Source organism: Zootoca vivipara, chromosome 6, assembly GCF_965207765.1.
Source record: "Zootoca vivipara chromosome 6, rZooViv2.hap1.1, whole genome shotgun sequence".
In the NCBI taxonomy this organism is placed as follows: Eukaryota; Metazoa; Chordata; class Lepidosauria; order Squamata; family Lacertidae; genus Zootoca; species Zootoca vivipara.
In genome coordinates this window covers 64,183,074-64,206,317 of record NC_142589.1, presented here as the reverse complement: position 1 = coordinate 64,206,317, position 23,244 = coordinate 64,183,074, and the positions used below count along the sequence as shown (strand labels likewise).

Genomic DNA, 23,244 nt, shown 5'->3' with positions numbered 1-23,244 from the left:
ACCACGCCATTGCCCGGAAAGTGCAAGATCCAGGGATACTTTCCCTAGCATGGGACATGCACCTGCAGATCCAACAGTGCAGTCAGAGGTAAGCCACTGAGCACCTGTTCTTTCCAGCACTCATGTGAATGACTGGATACTATCCATTGTTTATGGCATGTTTAGTGCTTAAAGAGGTTTACAGTCTTAAATTTCTCATGCTCACAACTGCCATTTTACAGCCCAGTTTTCCCAAATTTTGAAAGTTGCAAGTATGAATGGGTTTGTAAGCTAGTATAAAGAACGGAGTTTGCTTTTTAAAGAAGGTATTACTTTTGCAGGGACACAACCTATTTCCAAGTTCTCTAAAACGCTCCACTGAGTTCCCTTATTACCAGACATTAAGTCTGTCATGTTACTAAGTTGACAAGCATTGTACCATGTTTCCCCTATTTTAAGACGTAGTCATTATATAAGCCATAGCAGGATTTTAAGCGTTCAGGAAATACAAGCCATACCCCGAAAATAAGCCATACCTCCGAGGAGCGAGACCGCTGAGGGAAGAGGAGGCGAAGGAGGCGCGCTCAGTGCTATGGGGGCTGAGGCATGGTGCAGTGCCCCGAGCCTCTGGGAGCCGGCAAGAGCAGGAGGCTGCTTGCCAGGTCGGCATCCAGCAGTGTGCGCGGAGCACCCCGAGCCTCTGAGAGCCAGCAGAACGAGGAGGAGGCTTGCCGGGTCGTCGCCCAGCAGCGCGCGCGGAGCGCCCCGAGCCTCTGGGATTGTTGTTGCTGCTGCTGGCTGCCAGAGGCTCGGGGCGCTCCGCGCGCGCTGCTGGGCGACGACCCGGCAAGCCTCCTCCTCGTCCTGCTGGCTCTCAGAGGCTCGGGGTGCTCCGCGCGCCCGAGCCAGCAGCCTAGCTTCTCTTTTTTTCCCTGCCCGAGGCAGCCTGCCGCCCCGCTACCGGAACTGGCGGCTGCAGAGCGGAGCGCTCCGCAGCGCCAGGCGGAGCGCAGCGGCCTGGCCTCTTTTTTTTTTTTTTTTGCCTGCCGCCCCGCCACCGGAACCGGCAGCTGCAAAGAGGAGCGCTCCGCAGCGCCAAGCGCTCGGAGCGCCCTGCAGCGCTGGGCGGAGCGCAGCAGCCTGGCCTCTTTTTTTTTTTTGTCTGCCGCCCGCCACCGCAACCGGCAGCTGCAAAGAGGAGCGCTCCGCAGCGCCAAGCGCTCGGAGCGCCCTGCAGCGCTGGGCGGAGCGCAGCAGCCTGGCCTCTTTTTTTTTTTTGTCTGCCGCCCGCCACCGCAACCGGCAGCTGCAGAGAGGAGCGCTCCGCGATCGCTCCTCTAGACCACCTTGCCGAGAGCCTCCAGCCTTTCAAGCGGCAATGCTCAGGCGCCCGAATGGGAAGAGAGACCCCCCCTTGCCAGATTCTGAGCGCTCCCTGCTCCCCGATGGATTGGGCAAAATCCGGTGCGCAGCGCAGGCGCGGGATGAAAGGCACGATCCAGCCTCGGCAGCCCTAGCGACGGCGAGGGGGGCGTTGCGAGCCATTTAAAGCTGTGGCCGTTGCTTCACTGCTTTTTAGCCCCCTGTCCGGCAGCTTTCTGTGTCCTTTTTGTGGTGCGTGAGGAGCGCTGCTATCGGGCTGCGCTCCGGCTGCCTTTCTACCCCCCCCAGTTGTTTAGTGGCTTTTGCGGCACATGAGGAGCACTGCCATTAGGTGAGGAGGAGCACTGCCATTGGGACGCGCTCCGGACGTTTTTTCTAAACCCCCCAGCGGTCTGGCTGGCTTCTCCTGACTTCGCAGGGTGCTGCCAGCCCAGCAGCAGCAACGCCGGCCGCGGCAGGAGGAGGCAGGAACCACTAAGACACCCCCCGAAAATAAGCCATAGGCTTATTTTCTTGAGTAAAATCATTATAAGACGGTGTCTTAAAATGTGGGAAACACGGTAATAACTGTTTGAATTTAGGATTCCCTATTGTTAGTTCTACATACATATATGCAGGGTTGTAATTTTTTACTGATTTTACTGTTTTATCTTTCATAAGCAATTTTGAGGGGTTTTTTACAATCAGGTAGTGTATAAATTTTATGAACTAAATAAATAAATATTCAAAAACATTGTATCACATGCTTTTCAAACACCTTTCTTTTCCAAAGCTGTTTGTCATGCGTCATAAGGTAGCTTGTCAAACAGAAATGCAAGTTTAAGAGTCCTTAGGCTTGTAGAACTAAGCACACAGTTCTCTGAATCCCTGAGTAGAGTCGTACCTCCGTTTACATAACCCTCTGGTTACGTAAACTTCGGGATGCGCACGCGGCAAACCTGGAAGTATTTTACCGGGTTTCGCCGTGCACGCATGCACAGAAGCGGTCCTCAGGTTGTGGAAACCTCAGGATCCAACCGGACTTCTGGAACGGATCCCGTCCGCAACCGGAGGTACCACTGTATTTATCAATTGTTTTTTTAATCTTATAATTTAATTCATTATTTGTCACAATTATATCCTGCCTCCCATTACTCTTTCCTAAATTACAATATTAAGAGCACTACAAACCTTGTTATGTCCTCTGTCAGCTGTGCTGGATCTGGAGGATAAAACTTGACATTGAAAGTGAAATTCCATGGGCCTCCTGCAATTAAAACCAGATTGGTTGTGAGCTTTCCTTTATAATATTGCTTTCAAGTAATATTAAATACTGCAATATAGATATCATGAGATAAAAATAAACACAATGAATATGACATTGTCCCACTGGTATGTCTCACCTTCAACAAACCAAATGGTTCCCTGACATCCTTGGGATCTCCAGGTAGGAAGACTGCTGTCTGAAAACTTGATGAGCTACTGCCAGTTGGCATAGACAAAAGCTAGATGAGTTAGGTGGACTAATGGTCTGACTCAGTGTAAGACCGTTCTATGTGTTCCTCTAGTGCTATGTGTTCCTCTAGTGCAGGGGTCACCAACATGGTACCTACAGACACACCTGCAGAACTCCCTTGGCACCCATAGGTTTTCCTCCCCCTGCTGAAATAAGGCTTGAAAGAAACATTCTATTGTAGCCAATAGAATAGTTGCTTAGTTGCAGTGTGTATGTGTGTGTGTTCCTCATAACAGTTTCTCCAGTTTGCAAATGTACACATGGACCCACAGAGGTTGATAACCCCTGCTCTAGTAGATCCTGGCCCATAACCATAAGGGCTTTTCAGTAGTGGCTCCTCCACATAAATGGAACTCGCTCCATACTGACGCAAGTAAATATGAATCTCTTCAGTGAAATTTTTAACAGTGGTTTAAATTAATTTGACGAATTTTCCCCTGCTGTACTACATTATGATTTTTTAATGTTCTAGCTTTAATTTGGTATAGTTTTTATTAAATTTGTATTTGCTTCATTTCTGTACACTACTCTATGATTGTAAACAAAAACAAACACAGCAAGTTTGCGTGTCGAGACCCCGAGGCCACCCCATCATAGATGAATGAGACACAAGGACACAGATATTCGGTTAATGTTATTGGGCAAATTTAGGCCACAACTTTATTGGTTACAGAATGTGAGTGGTATTGGCTTAGGCACTGGAATTGATCCGACTATATCTGACTCCTGCCTGTCACACAGGGAGTCCTGTAAGGGGCAACCACCAGTAGAGCTCTCTGGCTCACAGCTTGGTTTAAATGGGTCCTGGCCATGTCCCCCCCAGCCAGCAGATTGGCTGGCTGGATCTATGACACAGCTGGGACCTCCGGGTGACGAGGGACTTCGTCCCTGCCCCCAGAGGGGAGTGGGTGGCCACATGGTCCACGGCAAGTCCTCCCCACTGGGAAGTGGAGCAGATTCATCATCCCAAAATAAAGAAAAGTTAAATCAGTGGTGGGGAACATCCAGCCTACGCATCTAACCAGGCCTACCAAACCTCTCAGTTTAGCCCATCAGGTCATATTGGGTGGACCACACCCAGCTGTCACTCACCAGACATCAAATGTAGGGAGTGCACACCTGATTTTTCCTTTGCAGCAGTGGCTTTCATTCAGCACTGTTTAAATTTGGTGCTGGATGCAAGCTGTGTTGACCACAGGTGTTTCAACCAGAAGTGACTTGCAAGTCCACCCTTAATTTTCAATGATGTTGCTATATTCTAAATTTAAACAATTCCTACTTTAAAAAACATAACCTATACAAACTGTCATCCTGTAGAAAAGCAACAGTTTTATTAAAAGAAAAACTACATAATATGGAAAACAGAGGACTTGCACTCTGTTTAAATTTGTCCTGATCCATTCTATCACCCTTACATGAACTCCAGCAATGCTGAGTGCTTCTTTTGATTGCATGCCAAGGCTATAAATATCTACCATTTCTTTTATAAAAAACAGACTTGAGCCACTTACCATGAACTTGTTTTTTTATCTCTTTGGCAGCATCCAACCATGTCTGCAAGAAAACAGTAGCAATTAGTCATATAGAGTCTGACAACGGTTGCAAATAATATGGCCTGAAAATGTACTGTCACTGAGTTAAGTAGCAGCCATCATTGGATGCCAATTGGGTTATTTTAGATTGCAAAAACACTGCACATAGGCTGAATTAAAATTTGATCTTTGGGGGCACTGGCATAATCAATAGATTAGTCATTTAACTATGGACAAGCAGCCATGGTTTTATTTAGGCACAGTTAAATTTTCTCTGATAGCCAGGCTACAACAAACATTAAATGTGGGTTTGCAATTAGCATGCATGGTTTCTTAAAATGGTTATTCAAAGCCACTTGGGGACTGATGATTATTGAGATTGTAGCAGGTGAGGAGGATAATCTAATCCTTTCCTCCCATGCTGTTGCCATGAACAAAAATCCCAAAAAAACCCACTCCTCTAAAGTTGTTATGTGCATTGGGAGGAAATCTCTTATTGCCACCAAAGGAAAATTTCCTCCAGATGCAAATACAAATTCAGAGGAGTGGTTCTATCAGGACCACAAGCAGGAGAAGAAAGGGTTAAACCCCCCAACCATCACCACCACCTGTAGCAATCTGGACAATTACCAGTGAAATGGATGGTGTCATTTTTGCTTCACACTGAGTTATTATATAGTATTTGAAAATTCATTACATAAAAGACACAGAGCTCTAGTCCATGAAAACATAGACATACCTATGCTTTTGATGAATAAAAACTAGCCTAAATCACCCCCTGGCAATAATAAAAAGTGGCAAAATAAAACAAATTAAGAACCAGCGGAACCCAAACCTTACAAAATAAAACCTATTTACTTGGCAAGGAAACCGTAGTTAAGATGTTGCCCAGCAAGCCTCCCTAGGAAGAAAAACAAAACTATCTTTCCATTGCCAGCATTCGAAAGTTCCCAGTTCAGTCACCAAGCTTACTATTCTGTGGCTGGCAACTGGAACTGGGTGCACATCTGGTCTTGCTGGCTCACAACCATAATATTTCACTAATATGAACTCATACAGTAATCTTGAAGATTGACATATATGAATAATCTCTTACAAGATGCTTGGTGGGGCTCCAAGTGGTTCAAAGTTCTCTGAATTTGCCTCACTTAAACAGCTTACTGACATAATGTGAGTTCAAAGTTATTTCTGCCATACTACAGCATTAGGCAAGTTAGTAATTAGGAAAATGAATATACATATGCAGCTGTAATTGCTTCTGGAAAGTGTCCTCAAAAAACCCACTTAACTCGAAATAACTTTTAGGAACCAGTTATTTCCACACAGTGTCTGCATAGAAAACCATGGTTAATGGTTTATCATCAACACACAGACCACTCCCGTGTTGCTTCTTGCCAGTGCTCAGGAGGAACAACTATGACTCAAGGTTTGAATCGTTAAAACAAACTACCATTAGCAAGTCAAGATGAAACCTTGGCTTCGGACCATGGTTGGTTTGGAGTGAAACAAATCACGATCCCTGGTTCAGATGTAGCGCTTGTGATGTAGCACTTGTGATATTTTTGCTCCTGCTAATTAACTGGGGGGGGGGGAGATCAAAGCAAGAATGATCTGCATATTCATGGTAAACCATTAACTGTGGTTTACTACTATGTGTCAAAGTAGCCAATTTGTCAGCTGCAAAGTTTATGCTACTTCAAGTGCTTCTCTGGTCACCATTAAAAAAAAACAGCCTTGATTTTGTGATTACAACATAATATGGCAGTTCAGTGTACTGTTTATTTAATTGGGCCATACTTTTACACAGGGGTCAGCAAACGTTTTCAGCAGGGGGCCAGTCCACTGTCCCTCAGACCTTGTGGGGGGCCGGACTATATTTTGAAAAAATATATGAATGAATTCCTATTCCCCACAAATAACCCAGAGATGCATTTTAAATAACACATTCTACTCATGTAAAAACACGCTGATTCCCGGACCGTACGTGGGCCAGATTTAGAAGGCGATTGGGCCGCATCCGGCCCCTGGACCTTAGTTTGGGCACCCTGCTTTTACATGTCCCTGTAAAGGTATGAAAAAACCTTGGCCATAGCTTATGACTGAGAGATCTTACACCACAAATCTGTGCTCAGACTACACAATAAGCCAAAACGTGGTTTAACTGCTACACCGGGGGGTGGGGGTGGGCAGTGAGAAGCAAAATGGGTGTGATCCCTGGGAGCCAGTGTGTTCATGCTAAGTCATAGTTTGGCTTAGCATTATGTAGGAATGCAGCTTTGCTGTCTTTAGAAAACATTTTTGTTTCTTCTGCCTATACTGTAGTTTGTTCAAATAGTGTAAATATAGTAAATACATTAATAGTGCAATCCTATAAACGTCTGATCAAAATTTAGTCTTATTGAGTTCAGTTGGAATGACTTCCCAGTTACTATTATAAAGAATTTAGCCTCTGCAAATCAGTCACTCAAAACTGCTAAGCATTTACATTTTGATAATAGCACTTTGGCTCTCGATATCAGGCAGTACAATATTATGGTACTGTGTACAGAAACTAGAATGAGGTTACCTTTTTCATTTTCACGTGACTTAAGCAGGATTTAGAAATCAGGTCTAGTGAGGTGAAAGAATAGCCTACTTATCCCTTAAGCTCATCTTTCTTAGCCCACAACATTTTACTCTACATGTAATTGGTACAGTTATGCTTAGGTTTAATATGAAGTACTTTGCCATCATTCTAATTCAGGGGTGTCAAACTCAAATTCATCGGGGGCCGCATCAGCAGTTTGGTCACCCTCAAAGGGCCGGCTGTATCTGTAGGACTATGCGTCCACTCTTTATTATCATAAATTATTGTCACTGCATTCAATTATTACTGTTTTTTGTAATAATGTAAGTAATAACTAGCTCTGAAAGCAGAAACATAGTCAGAATAATGGCAAGTAGATATTCAAATGTACAATTATTGTACAATTTATGTATTTATGTATTGAAAAGATCTATTAGAAATACAGATAATAGCAACAATAAAAATACCACAGCGCTAGCCCTTTCCTCAAAACACAGTCAGTTCCCATCTGCCAGCTGGGAGGTAGCCCATCTAGCTTCCCTAGGCAGGGAGTTCCAAAGTTCTCTGGGAGGACTAGAGACCTTTTTTAAAAAATGAAAGCTCAGCGTCTGGGATTGGGGAAGAGGTTGGGTTGGGGCAGCCATGGAAGGAGGCTCCTCTTCACGGGGGTCTGTCTGTGGCTGCTCAAGAGGAAGGCTTGGAGAGAGGGGATGTATTTGGACAGCAGGTTTCAGAGCTCCAGCAGGTGCCCCCAGCAAAAGGGTTGCCCTTTGGCTTGATGGGGAGGGCTTTGTCTTGCAGGGGATGAAAGACCCACAAGGTGCGCGCGCACACACACACACACACACACACACACCTGCATTGGTCATCTAACCCAACCCCCTGCAATGCAGGAATCCTGGCAGCTTTTCCCTGGCAGCAACTCCAGGCAGGGCTGAAAGCTGGAGAGCTGTTGCTGCCAACCAGTGTTGGCTGCACTGAGGGAGATGGACTGTCCCAGGATCTGGCAGGCTCCTCTGTGCCTCATCTTTGGGAACAGACATGGCATGTCCTCTCTGGCCAGCTGACACCTAGAGCCTGCCTGTGGCGCTCTGGATCGCCTCCCTGGGCTCCCAGCCAGGTAGGGGCTGAAGGGCTCCTTGGGGGCTGAAGAGCTGAAGCAGGAGCCTTGGGGGTCCTGTTAGGGGCTGGGGTGGTGGGGCAAGTGTTTCCTTGCAAAGGTGGCCCTTCAAAGGTGCAGGGGAGAGGAGGGGCTGAGAAAGAAAGAGAGAGAGAGAGAGAGAGAGAGAGAGAGGGAGGGAGGGAGGGAGGGAGGGAGGGAGGGAGGGAGGGGGTGAGAGGGAAATAGCGAGCGAGAGGGAGGGAGGGAGGGAACTGTTAGCCAGCGGGGTAAGCGAACGGCAGGCACGCCCGATCAACTGCACAGGCACTTCACAGAAATTACTTGGAAGTCGCCCTCCTCCTGCACGTGCTTGCTTGTCCTGAGGACATGGGGCTTCCTGAGCGTTGTCCCTGCACAAGTTGGCAGGGGGTGAGAGGCTGTGCCTTCTCTGTCCTGAGCCCCAAAGCCAACCGCGAGGACCTTGCCCGCCCTTTGCCGCTTCCTTCTTGAGGCAAACAGTTCCAGTTCCTCTCTCTGCCCTTCCCTTAGTGCCGCCACCGCCCCGCACTCCGATCGGCTTCCTCATGGCACTCACCTCCTGCTGCCTCAGAGCAAGGCTCAGAGCCGGGCGCGCTTGCTAACGGCAGATTAGCAGCGCCACTAGCCAATGGGGCCTCGGATTCAACTTTGTGTCCCGCCCTTTCCTCCGGAAGCAGCACCCAGGCCGCCCATGTGACCGCGCGGGCGAGCGGCCACCCAGTGGCGAGCGGCGGGTGGCGGGCCACAGCACGAGGTCTGGCGGGCCGGATTAGGCCCCCGGGCCTTGTCTCTGACACCTGTGTTCTAATTAATTGAAGTGTTACAGAATCCATGCAAATGAACACAAAGGCCATTCATAGTAACTGTTGCGGATCTGCAATTTTGCAAGCCAGGCTTCTTTTTTTTTTTTGGAACATGCAAATGCTTATGCTGCAACTGTTGGCTTTGCACAGCAATAAAAAAAAAAAATCCAAACACGGCCCTACAGTCTCTGAATGCAATCATGCATTCATAAAACTCATTCTGTCTGACTTAATCAAAAAGACAATGAGGAGTCTGGGTAATTAATGATACATTTATCCTTTTATTATGTCAGGAATCAGTGGGAAATAATGCTCTCTTACAGGAAAGCATTAAGTTCTACACAAACTCCTCCAGTGCTTCAAAGATAAACTATTAATTCTTGCTCTCTGGGTCACAGTGGGGGGGGGATCCCTTTCTTGGAAATAAATTATTTCTCACATGCAAGAACAAAAGATGTTATTGCTGCACACAGTACTATATACATATTTACTATAAGCTCATTAGAGTTGCACATGCACCTGTTGCATACCTGCGTACAATTCCCATATCTGTTCAAATGACCAACAAGAACTACTCGTGAATATATGCCTTCTGTCATTGACAAAGGGGCATGGAGAGAATGGAGATAAGAGGTGCTGTCCTCAGTGTTCACTTCACGTGCAGGAATCAATCTAAGATCCACCTGTGGACTTCTACATTTTGCCAACAACATCAAGCTCACAGGTAAAGTAAATGGGTCCTATAATTCCTTTATTTGTACTCATTAGATTTGTGGTGATATACATAAATTGATCCAAGATTGCCATGAAAAAGATCCATAATACATAATACAGCCATCTTCAACTATAGGTGCTCTCTTCTAGGAGTCTATCTATGGGCTGTGTGTCTTTTGGACATCCCAGAATATTCTGTCTAAAGACTCATCTACGTCTTAACCATAATATTTCCCACTCCATTTGCAACACAATGGGGCATCCAGTTTTAATGCCATCTTTCAGCACTGATTGGATCAAAATCTCCAAATGACATTAAATTCTACAGCACAGGCTTAATTGGATAAGAATGAACAATGTAGAATGCCTCCACAAAAGATGTCTCTCCTCCCACTTCAAATACAGCTTTGCCCTACAGAGGCATTTCCAAGTTGGAGAGAGATGCTGTCCACGGTACTGATTGTCGAGAAAATCCTTTATGTGTGGAGCATTATGTGGTTTCTGTATATTTTAGCACCTTTCAGTGTTAAAGCTAGGTTGTGCAAACTTCCATCAGTATGAAGTCAGACTAGAGAAGTAGGTATTAGCTTTTATTTTCAATATGCATTTCAAAGTTTTATTTCTGTTTTCCCAATACAATTCCTTCTTTAATTAAATGCTTTAACATACAATCCTAAGCAGGTCAACTCTCTGTTTTTGCATTCTACTTACCTTGGAGCTTGGAGTATCCCAGATGGCCAGTCCAAAGTAGTCTTCTTCCAAAAGATTGAGGTGATCACATACTTTCTTAAGAAGATCCTGCCCTTTGGCATGTTTCTGCACATGAAAAACAAATCTGTCATATGTGGTCACGTTTGTTTTGTGCATTCTAATGTTCACATCCACAGGGTCACTGTATACAGTATGTCTACCTTCCTTAGACATTGACTTGAACATCATTAGCCCTTAAAATGAACACTGATCACTTTTAGATTGTTTCATTAAGATGGCTCACGTGGATGCAAAGAGAAAAAGGCTCTTTTGGCAGTATATTTCCATGCTGCTCAGGAAAATGTTTAGGAAATTCCTTCCATTTTAGGAACATTACTTTAGCAAAGGCAGCTTCCCCAAACAATGGTTGCTGTGGTGATGCAAATGCAGGAGTAAAGGAAGCTTTTCCTCCCTAATTAGCCCTGCTTTTGGTTTTGAATGGTTGGTGGGAAGGGAATGAAGCACTAGTAAGTATCTCCTGCAAGTGTACACATACTTACTTGCCTTATAAAAGCAAAACAGAATTGAGGACCTAAAGGTCCCCTCGTAACATCTGTTCTGTTTGACTAGTCAGCTCTTCTCTTAGAAATAAGGTCCCCCAAATCCTATTCATATTTATTTGATATGGTGGAAAGTAAGAGGCAGGTTTGTGGTGAGCGAGTAGTTCAACTTAACCAGGTAACAGGCAGGTGAATAAACAGCCTGTTTAATCTAACCAGCAGTTCTCTAGAAGTTTGTACATGTGTGTTTGGCTAAGAGCCAAACCAATAATGTCCCCTGGAGCCCCAAACACATAAATCAGCAAAGCAACATTCTTTGTTTGCCAAGGCTTGAATTTCTATGCCCCAACAACACCTTGCCCGTAGCAAACAGACCCCATTACAAATACTCTAAATAGCTGCTTTATACTATCAGAAGATTGTCTATTCTGGACAGGAACAATTCTCCAGGATTTCAAACTGGGATCCTTTACTCAAAGACACTGGAAACTGAACATGGGACCTTATGCAAGGTTAGCATGTGTTCTACTACTGAACTATGGCTCCTTACCACATGCAGCAGCATGTCCAGTAGCTTCTACATCATTGCAGGAAGCTAAACCCCCTTCTATGCTCTGCACACAGGATGAAGATCTAAAGTTTATAAACACCACACACACATAAAGCCACTGCTGTATTAACACGGAGAAGCTCATCTTACGCAATAGTAATACCGGTAGTATCATTAGTGTTGTACATGGATGAACTGACCTAATTATACAGGATCAGTTAAGGTAACTGTTTTGCTCAAGTGGTCATGAAAACCCAACCAAGATACGTATCCGCCCTGAGATTTAACTAGGGAACCTGAGATCATATTACGGAAAAGGAAAGACTGTGATGCATCTTGACACTTGAACCCTTTCAATTGCACTCTGGAAAAATTCTATTATTATTATTAGTAGTAGTAGTAGTAGTAGTAGTAGTAGTAGTATTCCTGATAATGTTCTCAAATCAAGTGGGCCAAAAGTCCAAACAAAATACTGCTACTATGATCGTCTTCTAGATATTACTAAAGCAATTTATCTTAAAACTGCAAATTGTATTCTTTAAACCAGGCATCCCCAAACTTCGGCCCTCCAGATGTTTTGAACTACAACTCCCATCATCCCTGACCACTGGTCCTGTTACCTAGGGATCATGGGAGTTGTAGGCCAAAACATCTGGAGGGCCGCAGTTTGGCGATGCCTGCTTAAACTATATTAATAAATTATGATACTCTTAAAATCATTTTTATTTTTAATAATAAAAATAGATAAAGATATGCTTACATCCAGGGAACACTCAAAAATTGTGTCATCCAGCAAAATAATCTTGCAGTGCATGTTGTTTCTGGGCCTTCTGGCTGTTTTCTGAGAACCTTTTAAGTCTTTGTCTGCTTTCACCTTGGTATTCTCCTTTTTTTCGTCCACCTGCTCTGCCTGCTCTCCTTCTTCCTTAATTTCAAGATCTCTATTTTCTGGATCTTGATCTTGATCTTGATCTTGATCTTCTCTCCTATCTTCCTGAGCAGGCTGAAATTAATGGATAAGAGTTAGCACTTTTGAACAAAAAAACAAAAGTGGGTCTATTCTGAGTAGAACATAGAGAAAAAATAGAGCATGGCCACGAGGAGAAGCTCAGAAGGTTCTGCTTCCATTTTAGAATACAGTAATAGTACTTTAGTCTTTCTGTTTTAGTGGGGGGCAAGCTAGGTTCATAAGCCAGTTTTCTCTAAGCATACTGTACATGGCCGTGAATTCCAAAACTAGCAAACTACAGTTAGCACCTTGCCTCCAAGTTTTAATTTGCAACCATAGCTTAAAGGATTGGAGACAATTCCAACCACAGTTTGACAATTTATATATGTTAGAGAAAACCAAGAAATGTTTTATTAGCATACATTAGGGGAAGAAGGTGCATAAAGGTCTACAGGACATTCACAAGCCTCCAGACCATGGTTTGGAGGACTGGGCTTGTTGTTTTTCAACCCCTCAAAAGCTTTTAAATGCTTTTTATATTTTCAAAATTCATACATATAATTGGAAACTGGGAAAGAGCGTAAATGTCAAAAGTTGGTTATATAGGTAATGTTGTATACATTTTCTTTTATTAAGCCACTTTGAGATTTTTGATTAAGTGGTATATAAATCTAACAAAATAAATAATTATATAAACTAGAGCCTGCTGAAGTGCTTACCTTAATCTTTGGAAAGTATTACAATTTGCAATAGATTAAACCTCTTACCAATCATATATTAAAGGTTGTATCTAACATTGGCCATATTTAGAGTAGACCCACTGAAATTAACAAACATGACTAACGGGTTCATTAAATTCAATGGGTTTACTTCAAGTAGAACTTACCTGGATACAACTCTAAGGCTGCAGTTCTAGTCATATTTACTTATTAAAGTCATAAGTGTATGAGCAGGTTGCACATGTCAGCATGTTCTTGAATGTCTACTAATCAAGTTAGGCAGACAGAAAACTAGTTTGTGTCATATTTACCTGTGTTTCCGCACTGCTCAATGAATGAAGATCTAAAGATGGGTCAGTCCTGAGCTCAGGTTCAGGAGCTGCTATTGGGGCTTTCAGAAGAATCTCCTCATTGAGATCGAGGTCCGTCTCTTCCTGGCCTCCTTCACCAAGTTCCTTTGTTTCTGCCTCGTTACCTTCTTCCTCAGAGACCTGAGATTTGGGCCTCTTGAGGAATGATGAAAACAGGCGTGACAGGCCCCGACTTTCAGAAGTGCGCTCTTTGTTCTTGCTCTGGTCCTCTCGGGTAGGCGTGTCACCATTGGATGCTTTTAGCTTCTTCTTTGACTGATTATCCCCCTCAGGTGCTTTCTCCAAGAAAGCTTCCTGTGTTCCTGTTTCAGCAGCTACCTCCTCCTCTTTTGCCGGCTGCTGCTTAGGAGTCTCAGCCTCTGCCACTAAACTCTTTTCAGTTGTCATGGTTCTGTTGACAGAAATGTATAAGAAATTTAACTGAATAAATGCTATATGATCACAAAACCACCGCAAACTGATCACAAAGCTCCAAAGGTAACAAGGACCACTTATAGGGTGCTCCTGGTGTCCGCTTATCGAAGCTGCAATTATTAATGGGAGCAGCAATTCTTGTTGTTAGAAACTATTTTCACATACAAGTATAGCCTTGCATTCAAGTGCACATTGTTATGCTATATAAACATCTAGCTAGTTTTGTTACTTCAAGAATGTCTAGAATTATCATTCACAATTATGATCACAGGAGGAGCACAAAGGCAGATGACCAAATCTGCCAAACTGGATGCTAAATTACAATCAACAGCACATAAACTGTGTGAAATAAATAAAATGTTGTCATCTTAGAAATCAATATCAGAATGCCAGTATCAGAACTAGCCTACTGCACAGCTGGTATTTGTTGTTGTGGATCTGTTCTTGCCAAATGCTCAGGGACTCAGAGCTCTCAGAGAGCATTCACACTACCTCAAACACACTTTTGACTATACTGTATTGTCCCTCTCCTAAGACAGGACAAATGCAGTTCCACACAGAAGCGAATAACTTTTCTGGTCCAGTAGGCCAGACTCTTAACTGTCCCCATCCTTAAGGCCAAGTCTGCCAGGTGGGTAGGCCTGTCAATCACCTGTTCATCACTACTTCACTGCAAATATTCCCAAGTCATTGGTGGCACATTACAACCCTAGTTAAATTCAAATATTGGTAGAGAAGAGTTTTGGACCTCTTTATACTTTTTTCCAAAATGCAGGGGGCATCAGCATGGTGCAGGTGCACATGTGCCTACAAAGGCCTTTCCTGGCAACAACAGTCACCCCCACCCCAAAAAATAGACTTAAAACAAGAATTCTATTGCAGCAAATAGAATAGGATACAGTATGTGCCTAGTTACAGATTGTGTATATGGTCCTTTGTAAACTGCTTTGTGGTTTTTTGAAACAAGTGATACATAAATAAATTAGTTTCTAGGCCTGAAAATGTTGCCAATCTGCCCAAATGCATTGTGACTGATCAGAGAAATTTGTCCAAATTTTGGTGACCTATTTGAAAAGTGGCCACCCCTAATTTTTAACTATAGGCTGATTCAGACATAACCTGGTTCATACATAACACTGATCCAGTAAACTATGTTTTAGCAGATCAGGAGCAAAACGTTTGCTTGCACATTACAGTACTTCCTCAGGCCTCAGTTTTCCTAGTTTCTGAAACCATAACACATAATATAAAAGTCTCTTCAGCTCCTGTTATTTTGTTTACATAGATTTCTACCCTATCCTAAGGACATCCAGTGAATTTTCATAGATTTGAACCCAGACCTCCAAATCCAACAGTATATTAATTCAAAAGCTAGTGTCATGCTCTATAGAATTTCATGCAATAACATTTCTAGAGGTTAAGTGAAAAACACACTTTCGTTGCAAAATCATCTATGCCTTTGAACAATTTGACTTTATCCAGACACACTAAACAGCTGAAATCTGCCATTCTGCTTGTGCATTTCAAGAGAGCAGGGGAAGAGTGCATCTTTCACATTTCTTAAGTGAATGTTTTCTGTTAAAGGGCAGTTAGTTCATGTAATCAGTGACACAATGTTTAGCATGGCTGCTGAGAAAGATAAGAGTCACATTTGAATTATAAACACTTATCATTTATATAGTGCATGTTAGGTTCCCGGGACTTCCCACACATTATCTCAGTAATCTTCACAACAACATGGACCCCACGGGACCCAGCGGGACTTGCTTCTGAGTAGACAACTAGAGCACTGTGCTGTAAGTTACTCCTAACGAAACAAGGGCAAGGGAACATAAAGCCAGCATGCATTATAGTTTAAACTTAAATGTGGATATTTTTCATTCAATTTCTATGTAAGAAACACATCTGAGATGGGACATTTCCTCCTAAATTAAATTGCAAACCGCTGGAAGCGATTAGGGGATCTAAGCAATGCTTATGCTTTGGTCGATGGAACCGCTGGGCTAAGCTGGCTCGAGAAATGTAATTTCAGTACATCAGGCATGTTGAAGAGGTTGATTGTAATTGCCCGGTTGATCGCGGGGGTATCTTAGATCTCTCCCAAAAAAGCTCAACAACTTAGCCCCCCCCCCCCCGAAAAAGCTCAACAACTCTTGACAATGACAATGGGTAGATCACAGCTGTTCTTTTTATACTGTGAGTAGATCACAGTCCCTTGGGAGTTGGACATGCCTGCAGTACATGATACCCTTTACCCTGTACAATCTATACTCATCACTTGATATCATTGAGTGGAGCACTGACTGTGGCTCTCCTTTGGGCTAAAATAACAACTTATGTCAATGAAGAATTGTGTTCTAGAGACAACTTCATGGAACTCCATACCACAGGAAGTTATAAACAGGCACCATTCCTACTGAGTTTCAGACACCTGGTATCTATCCTGGCTTTCTCTGTTAGATGAAGAACTTGAACCTACAGCTCTAATTCTGCTTCTCAGATGTTTTCTTTTTGAGATTCTAAATTCTTGAGGTTTTACATTTTGTAGGTTTAATTTATATTTTACATTTTATTGCTGTAAGCTACTTTGAGACCTTTATGGTGAAAAGCAGGGTATAAAATTTTAAAGAAATATAATGCCAGTTTTCTGAAATTGGAAAATCGCCATTTGCAGTATTCACCATATAATAAAACAGGTTTCCAACTCAAGTGCAAGTTCAGAGTCCATTCCTTACACCAGTAAAAATTATCCAGCCATCCCCAACTACTCTAGTAGCCAATATTCGTTTTCAAATGGTATAAATTTAAAGTCTCCTGACCATACACCTCTGAAGAAAAGTGCTTGGAAAAATAAATAATGCTGTTTCTTATTTATAATTACACCAGATAGCGCAATGAGAGCTAACAAGGGCTGATGAAAGTATATGAACAAACATTTTCCCACAGCCTGCTGCCCTCCCGATATTTGGAGCTAAAATTCCCATCAGCGAATGGCCAGGGATGATATCAGTTGCAGTTCAGCATGGAGAAACCTGCAAATAATCATATCATCATCATACTGGGCTCCCTGCTATTTAGCTTGTGTGATGGAACTCCATCCTAACTGCAACCAGGGAAACTCCTTTCCTTACTAGTTTTAAACAGGCCTTTAAACCTCACTTTTTATTGAAATGATTTTACCTGTCATATGCTGGATAAGCTAGATGGCCACTTTGTTGTCTTGCTGGTCTGTATATTTTTAAGGATGCAAAATTGATACTTGAAATGTTGTGGTAGGTTTTTTATGCGTATTTTATAGATTTAATAGAATCATGAATTGGAGAGTTGGAAAGGGCCCAAAGGGTAATCTAGTCCAACCCCCTGCAATGCAGGACACTTTTACCCAATGTGAGACTCAAATCCATGACACCTAGATTAAAAGTCTCATGCTCTAATGACCAAGCAATCTAAGAGGCAGAGCCTGCTTGCTTGAGTGTCTATTTTATTTGTATACCACGTTAGGAGGTGACTACCTGAAAAGCAGCGTAGAAATATTTGAAATGAAGTGAAATAGGTGTTTCCATTCAGCCCTATCATTAGAAAGAGTGAGGGGACACAGGCAGCAGATGCTGGGGGTGCGGGGCAGCATTGGCAGACACAAGGCTGTTCCTCCTGAGCCTCCTGGTTCCCTTTCGCTGGAAGATGTTTGTAGGCTGTGTTGCCTGTCACACATCGCTATGCTAGTCTGCTGCCCAAAGGTGTCATACACAATACTACGCTGCTGCCAGTACTGAAATAAGATTCAGCTGCTATTCTAGTCTGTCTGAACTTAGAGTGGTAGGGGAAATCTTGTCCTTTGCCTCTGTAAGCAAAATGTCTTGGACTGGTCCTACCATTCAGCAATGTGAGGACAGAGAGAAACAGAACTATACTTTGGGCTGATTGCCAAAACAACCTGCTTTGTTTCTGAATTCTATCCAATCAACTGGAGGGGAAACAAACAAAAACATCATGCTTTAGAAATCTTTCCAATCTACCACTCATGGCTTTGAAGTGGGGAATGAGGTATTAGTTTATGTGCAACTGCAGCCCTAATTGCTATTTCTACAAAGTAAGCAAGACACACCCTTTAAAAAGCCATTTCCAGTTTTAAAAAGTAAACTTGGAACAAAGATTGTTGAGGGACTGTTTATACTGGCCTGTTGTATTCACAGGATATACAAATTCATAGCTGGGGTTTGTTTAGATAAATGAATGTCTCCAAGTCTTCCTGGGAATAACAATACTTTTTACAGGGAAGCCCTAGTACAGGGGTAGGCAACCTAAGGCCCGTGTGCCGGATGCGGCCCAATCGCCTTCTCAATCCGGCCCGCGGACGGTCCGGGAATCAGTGTGTTTTTACATGAGTAGAATGTGTCCTTTTATTTAAAATGGGTCCTTTTATTTAAAATCTCTGGGTTATTTGTGGGGCACAGGAATTTGTTCACCCCCCCCCCCAAAAAAAATACAGTCCGGCCCACCACATGCTCTGAGGGACAGTGGAACAGGCCACGGCTGAAAAAGGTTGCTGACCCCTGCCCTAGTAGCATCAGCCAAATAAGCTTAGCAGGAAAAACAAAAGGATGCAGAGATGGGCACATACAAGCAGTTCCTTTTCCTTTTATCTCCTTTGCTCCTTCATTGTGTTCTTATTCTGTTTATAGACCCCCTAAATATGATCACCTGGAGTCTTTATTCTCTCTCCTTTCAAATGAAACTTGGCAGTCTTAGCAGGATGTAAAACAAAGCACCTTTTAATTTTAAAAACATAATTATTTTTAAAATAATTAACAGTGCTTTTTTATTAAAAAAAGATCTAAATAAACAATGAGATGGAGCCAAACATGCCCTTCTGCTCATAGAAAGCTCTTCTGCTTATGGAAAAGTTTTATAGCTAACACTAGTGCCTTGTGTGAGAAAAGTTAAACTAAATCCATTCTGCTTGTGCAATTTCCTGCACAAGCAGAAACATGAGATCTGTTACAGAACCTATTATAGCACTACACAAATTCTTAAGCATTTGCAAAACATGCCAGTGGCTATATTCCTTCCATTCATGGCTTTTTGTATCCAACCCTATAATCTGTCTCTAATATTCTGTTTACCACTTTGAGAGCCTTTGAGTCATAAAGCAGTATACAAATATATCATAATGTAGCATAACATAACATCCTGAAAAGGTTGTAGTTGTAATATGGAAAAAACAAAAAGACTCATTACATTTTCACATTCAGATTGTTTATATGTTGATAAATGTGAGGCACAATCATGCCAACTTCAGCACTTTTAGGTCTCACTGATTTCAAACAGTGAAGTCACATATTTCACATACAGTGGAACCTCGGTTTATGAACACCTCGGTTTACAAATTTTCGGTTTTCGAACGCCGCGGACCCATCTGGAATGGATTAATTCACTTTCCATTACTTTCAATGGGAGAGTTTGCTTCAGTTTATGAACGCTTCAGTTTATGAACAGACTTCCGGAACCAATTACACCCATGCTTCGGGTTAAGTACGCTTCAGGTTGAGTACTCTGCGGACCCGTCTGGAACGGATTAATCCACTTTCCATTACTTTCAATGGGAAAGTTCGGTTCAGTTTATGAACGCTTCAGTTTAAGTACTCCGCGGACCGTCTGGAACAGATCAATCCACTTTCCATTACTTTCAATGCGAAAGTTCGCTTCAGTTTATGAACGCTTCAGTTTATGAACAGACTTCCGGAACCAATTGTGTTCATAAACCGAGGTACCACTGTATTTAACTAAACCTTCTCTCTAGAACATCATGAAGCAGCAGCTTTGGACAAGATTTAGATTCATACCAACATTCAATTGTCTATTCAGCCATGAATTTACTGGAAAGCCACTTTCCGTTTCAGTTCCTCATTTGTAATCTAGTACCTCATAATGTCACTGGAGGATGAGTGGTAGGGCTTGATAATCTCACCTGCTCCTCTTGCCAGCCTCAGATGGCAAGATGAGTCTGGAGCCAGAGCTACAGAAGCAGGCTGTACTCTGAGCTTGGATAACCTATCAGGCACAGAAGCAGAGGAGGCTCAGAGCTAAAGGAGGGAGGTGGAAGCTTGCACCAACAACTGTGGGGCACCTCCAAGCTCAGAGCACCAGTTGGGTCCAGAGGCAACTCAAGCTTCTCTGCCTGCCTGCACCACCTCTGAGCTAGTTCCCGAACATTTTGGCTTCTGAACGCTGCAAACCCGGAAGTGACTGTTCCAGTTTGCGAACACTTTTTGGAAGTTGAATACCCGACGGTGCGTCTGCGGTTTCCAATTGGCTGCAGAAGCTTCCTGCAGCCAATCAGAAGTTTCTGAACATTTTGGAAGTCGAACGGACTTCCGGAACGGATTTTTTATTTTTTATTATTTATTTCCTGCTTCTGGTTTTATTTGTAACTGAAGTCAGTATGTTGTTGTAAGTAAGCTGTTTTAATTTTATTGTTTAATCTTGTTTTAGATTGTTTCTTTTTCCAACCTTAGACTTTCAGGACTTTACATTTAGCAAAATAAATAATATTGTCTTTATTTATTTTAATGTTGTTTTCTTTTTATTGTGTGTATCTGGAAGACATATCATTTTGAAGAGAAGAATATAAATCTGTTAAAAAATAAATGAATATTTGTTAGTATATTTGCTAGCATTGACAGTATGATAGAAAGGGGGGGCACGTACACATTCTCAGATACGGTGAAACCATTGACAAAATTGATGGACAGTCTTTTGGGCACAGGATCAGTCATAAGTGTGTAAGCCCAGAAGCCATACCTCATTCAGCAGCAGCTAAAAGATTACTCACTTACAAATAAGGAACAAGCCCTATGAATCAATACCATTTATGTTTGACCTGCTGTGTAGGCAAGATATGTGTAGGCACTGCTAAAATATTCCAGATTTGGATGTACCACAAACTCTAAAGCTTTACGCTATAAAAGTTACAGTATGTTTCACCACTTCTATCCGAAAGCAAAACACAACCACTTGGTTATTCAGTTCCATGAGGCTGTAGGCAGAGTTTCTACAATTTTTGTAAACTGCACAAACAAAATTGATGGAACACAAAAATTGAGGGAACACATCTGGAAGGTAATTTACATTCCAAATCATACTCAATTTTTCAAAGCACAGTATTTGTGACTGTGATGGAAAAATTGGCACAACCCCCATAACCCAAGGTTTTAAGTTACTGGATGCTTTATACCTCGTTTCCATGTGGATTAGATTGCTAAGTGGTTTTTTGTTGTTGTTTTTAAGCAACCTCTCTTAAAATGTCTTCAAAAAGTGCACATTTAAATTTGCAACCAACTAATCTGCAGTATGTAAAATTTAATTTTAGTTAAAATTTAATTAAAATTCTCAGCAAACATAACTTACCTATACAATACAAACTGATATGGATGGTTGCTGCAGCAAAAACCAAAAAAAGCTACTCTTGATTATATTTGTGTCCGATATTTACTGACAGATCATTTCAATAGCACCTTAGAGACCAACTAAGTTTGTCATTGGTATGAGCTTTCGTGTGCACGAAAGCTCATACCAATGACAAACTTAGTTGGTCTCTAAGGTGCTACTGGAAGGAATTTTTCTATTTTATTGTTATTTTGTTTCGACAGCAGACCAACATGGCTACCTACCTGTGACAGATTATTGTTATGCATTGTATTATTAAAAGAAAACGGACTCAAGACATAGGAAAAGAAAGATATACAGATTATAATGTAAATAAAATTTCTTCTTGGGAAACACGTAATACACATCCATTTCATGTTGGTGGGAAACATATTATGTCTCCATTCCAATCTTTCAGCTACCAAGAATAACCAATGGTGCTTGTGGTAGTACATATACTGAACACTTCTTTTGTTCCCCAATTATGGTAGACTCTACAAAGTATTAGAAACTGAGATACGAAAGCTAGGAGCTAAATGACACCTTAAACCTAGGTTATGGGCACAAGAACAGAATGTCTAGGCACACTTTTTTATAACAAGAATACAAAGGTCAAAATGAATAATACTATGTTCATTTTTCACATGGTCTAGTCCTTCCCCTGCCCACCCCACTAATATTCTAAGAAGGTCTCTTCTCTAGTCTTCAGGGAGTGGCTGGAAGTGGAGAGGCAGAAAAAGGTCCTCCTTTCCTTCCACTCTGCAAATCTGAAATCTTAGGTGCAGTACTGTGCCCAGAGCTCAGAAACTGCTTACGCTAATGAAATTCCCTGTCGTAAATGTGCCTAGAACAATGGGAGTTTCAAACGCTAACTCTGCAACCAGCCCATGGAGATGCAATACTATTGGCAGGAGTCTCTGGTTTTCCTGTATACTTAAAGAAGTATATCAAATTTGTGACCTAGTGTGTCACAAATAAATCACTGTCAGCACAGCTACGCATCAGCATGAAAGCTATTTCCTTTGGAATAGGGACAGGCAGAAGACTATGCAATAGTTATGCACATAATGTATACATATGTGTAAAATAAGTAAGGGGCATTGTCTTTTTTTACATCTACTGTATATTCCTGCATATAAGACTACTTTTTAACCCAGGAAAATCTTCTCAAAAGTCAGGGGTCGTCTTATACGCCGGGTGGTATTTCTTATACAGCGAGTATATCCCAAAATCTTTATTTTTAACTGGAAAAGTTGGGGGTCATCTTATACGCCCAGTCGTCTTATACGCTGGAATATATGGTATATCCTTCTTTTCCTACAAGAAGCTTAAGAAAATGTACATTATTCTGGCCCTATGTTTTATCCCCACAACCCCATGAGGTTAGTTAGGCTGAGAGAGAGTGATGGCTGAAGGTGAGCTTCATGGCTGAGTAGGGCTATGAACTTGGGCTTCCCCAATCTGCTCAACGCTCCACCTATTAAAGGAACAGGAACCTGTGGCCATCCAAATGTCGCTGAACTACGACTCCCATCATCTGTGACCATTGGCTGGCTGAGACTGATGGGAGTTGCAAGTTCAGCAACTTTTACAGACTCACAGGTTCCCCACCTCTGCACAAGAGAATAGGTTGTTGTTATCTACCTAGGATATTTAAATTCTCTCCTCAAGCCAGTTATCTCAACATGCAACAAGGAACAAATATCTCATTGTGTGATTTTTAAAAACATCCAGCAATAAGTGTTTATGTATTATGAGCTTGTTTTGTGTTATATTATATTGGATAAAACACTTAAAGCAGTCAAAATCATATTCTCTTGTTTCTGATGTATATGGTGACTTTAATCACCCTAAGAAGCTATTAGCTGTTTAACATTGCCATTATTATCTAACAACCCTTTCAACTGAGTAGTTAAGCATATCTATGATGGAAAAAGTACTTCTGATAGCACT

At 42.3% G+C, this 23,244-nt stretch overlaps 1 protein-coding gene across 38 annotated transcripts in view; it reads right to left on the bottom strand.

The window, feature by feature from the left end:
* EPB41 (erythrocyte membrane protein band 4.1) overlaps window positions 1-23,244 on the bottom strand; it is a 140,099-nt gene that overhangs the window by 60,296 nt on the left and 56,559 nt on the right. For all 38 annotated transcript variants that reach the window (XM_088672444.1, XM_088672422.1, XM_088672425.1 and 35 more), the window contains 5 exons: window positions 13,393-13,843; window positions 12,174-12,416; window positions 10,325-10,429; window positions 4,369-4,411; window positions 2,533-2,608 (listed from right to left, as the gene is read on the bottom strand). In XM_088672444.1, coding sequence (XP_088528570.1) covers window positions 2,533-2,608; window positions 4,369-4,411; window positions 10,325-10,429; window positions 12,174-12,416; window positions 13,393-13,843 — 918 coding nt within the window. The remainder of the gene's footprint in view (window positions 1-2,532; window positions 2,609-4,368; window positions 4,412-10,324; window positions 10,430-12,173; window positions 12,417-13,392; window positions 13,844-23,244) is intronic.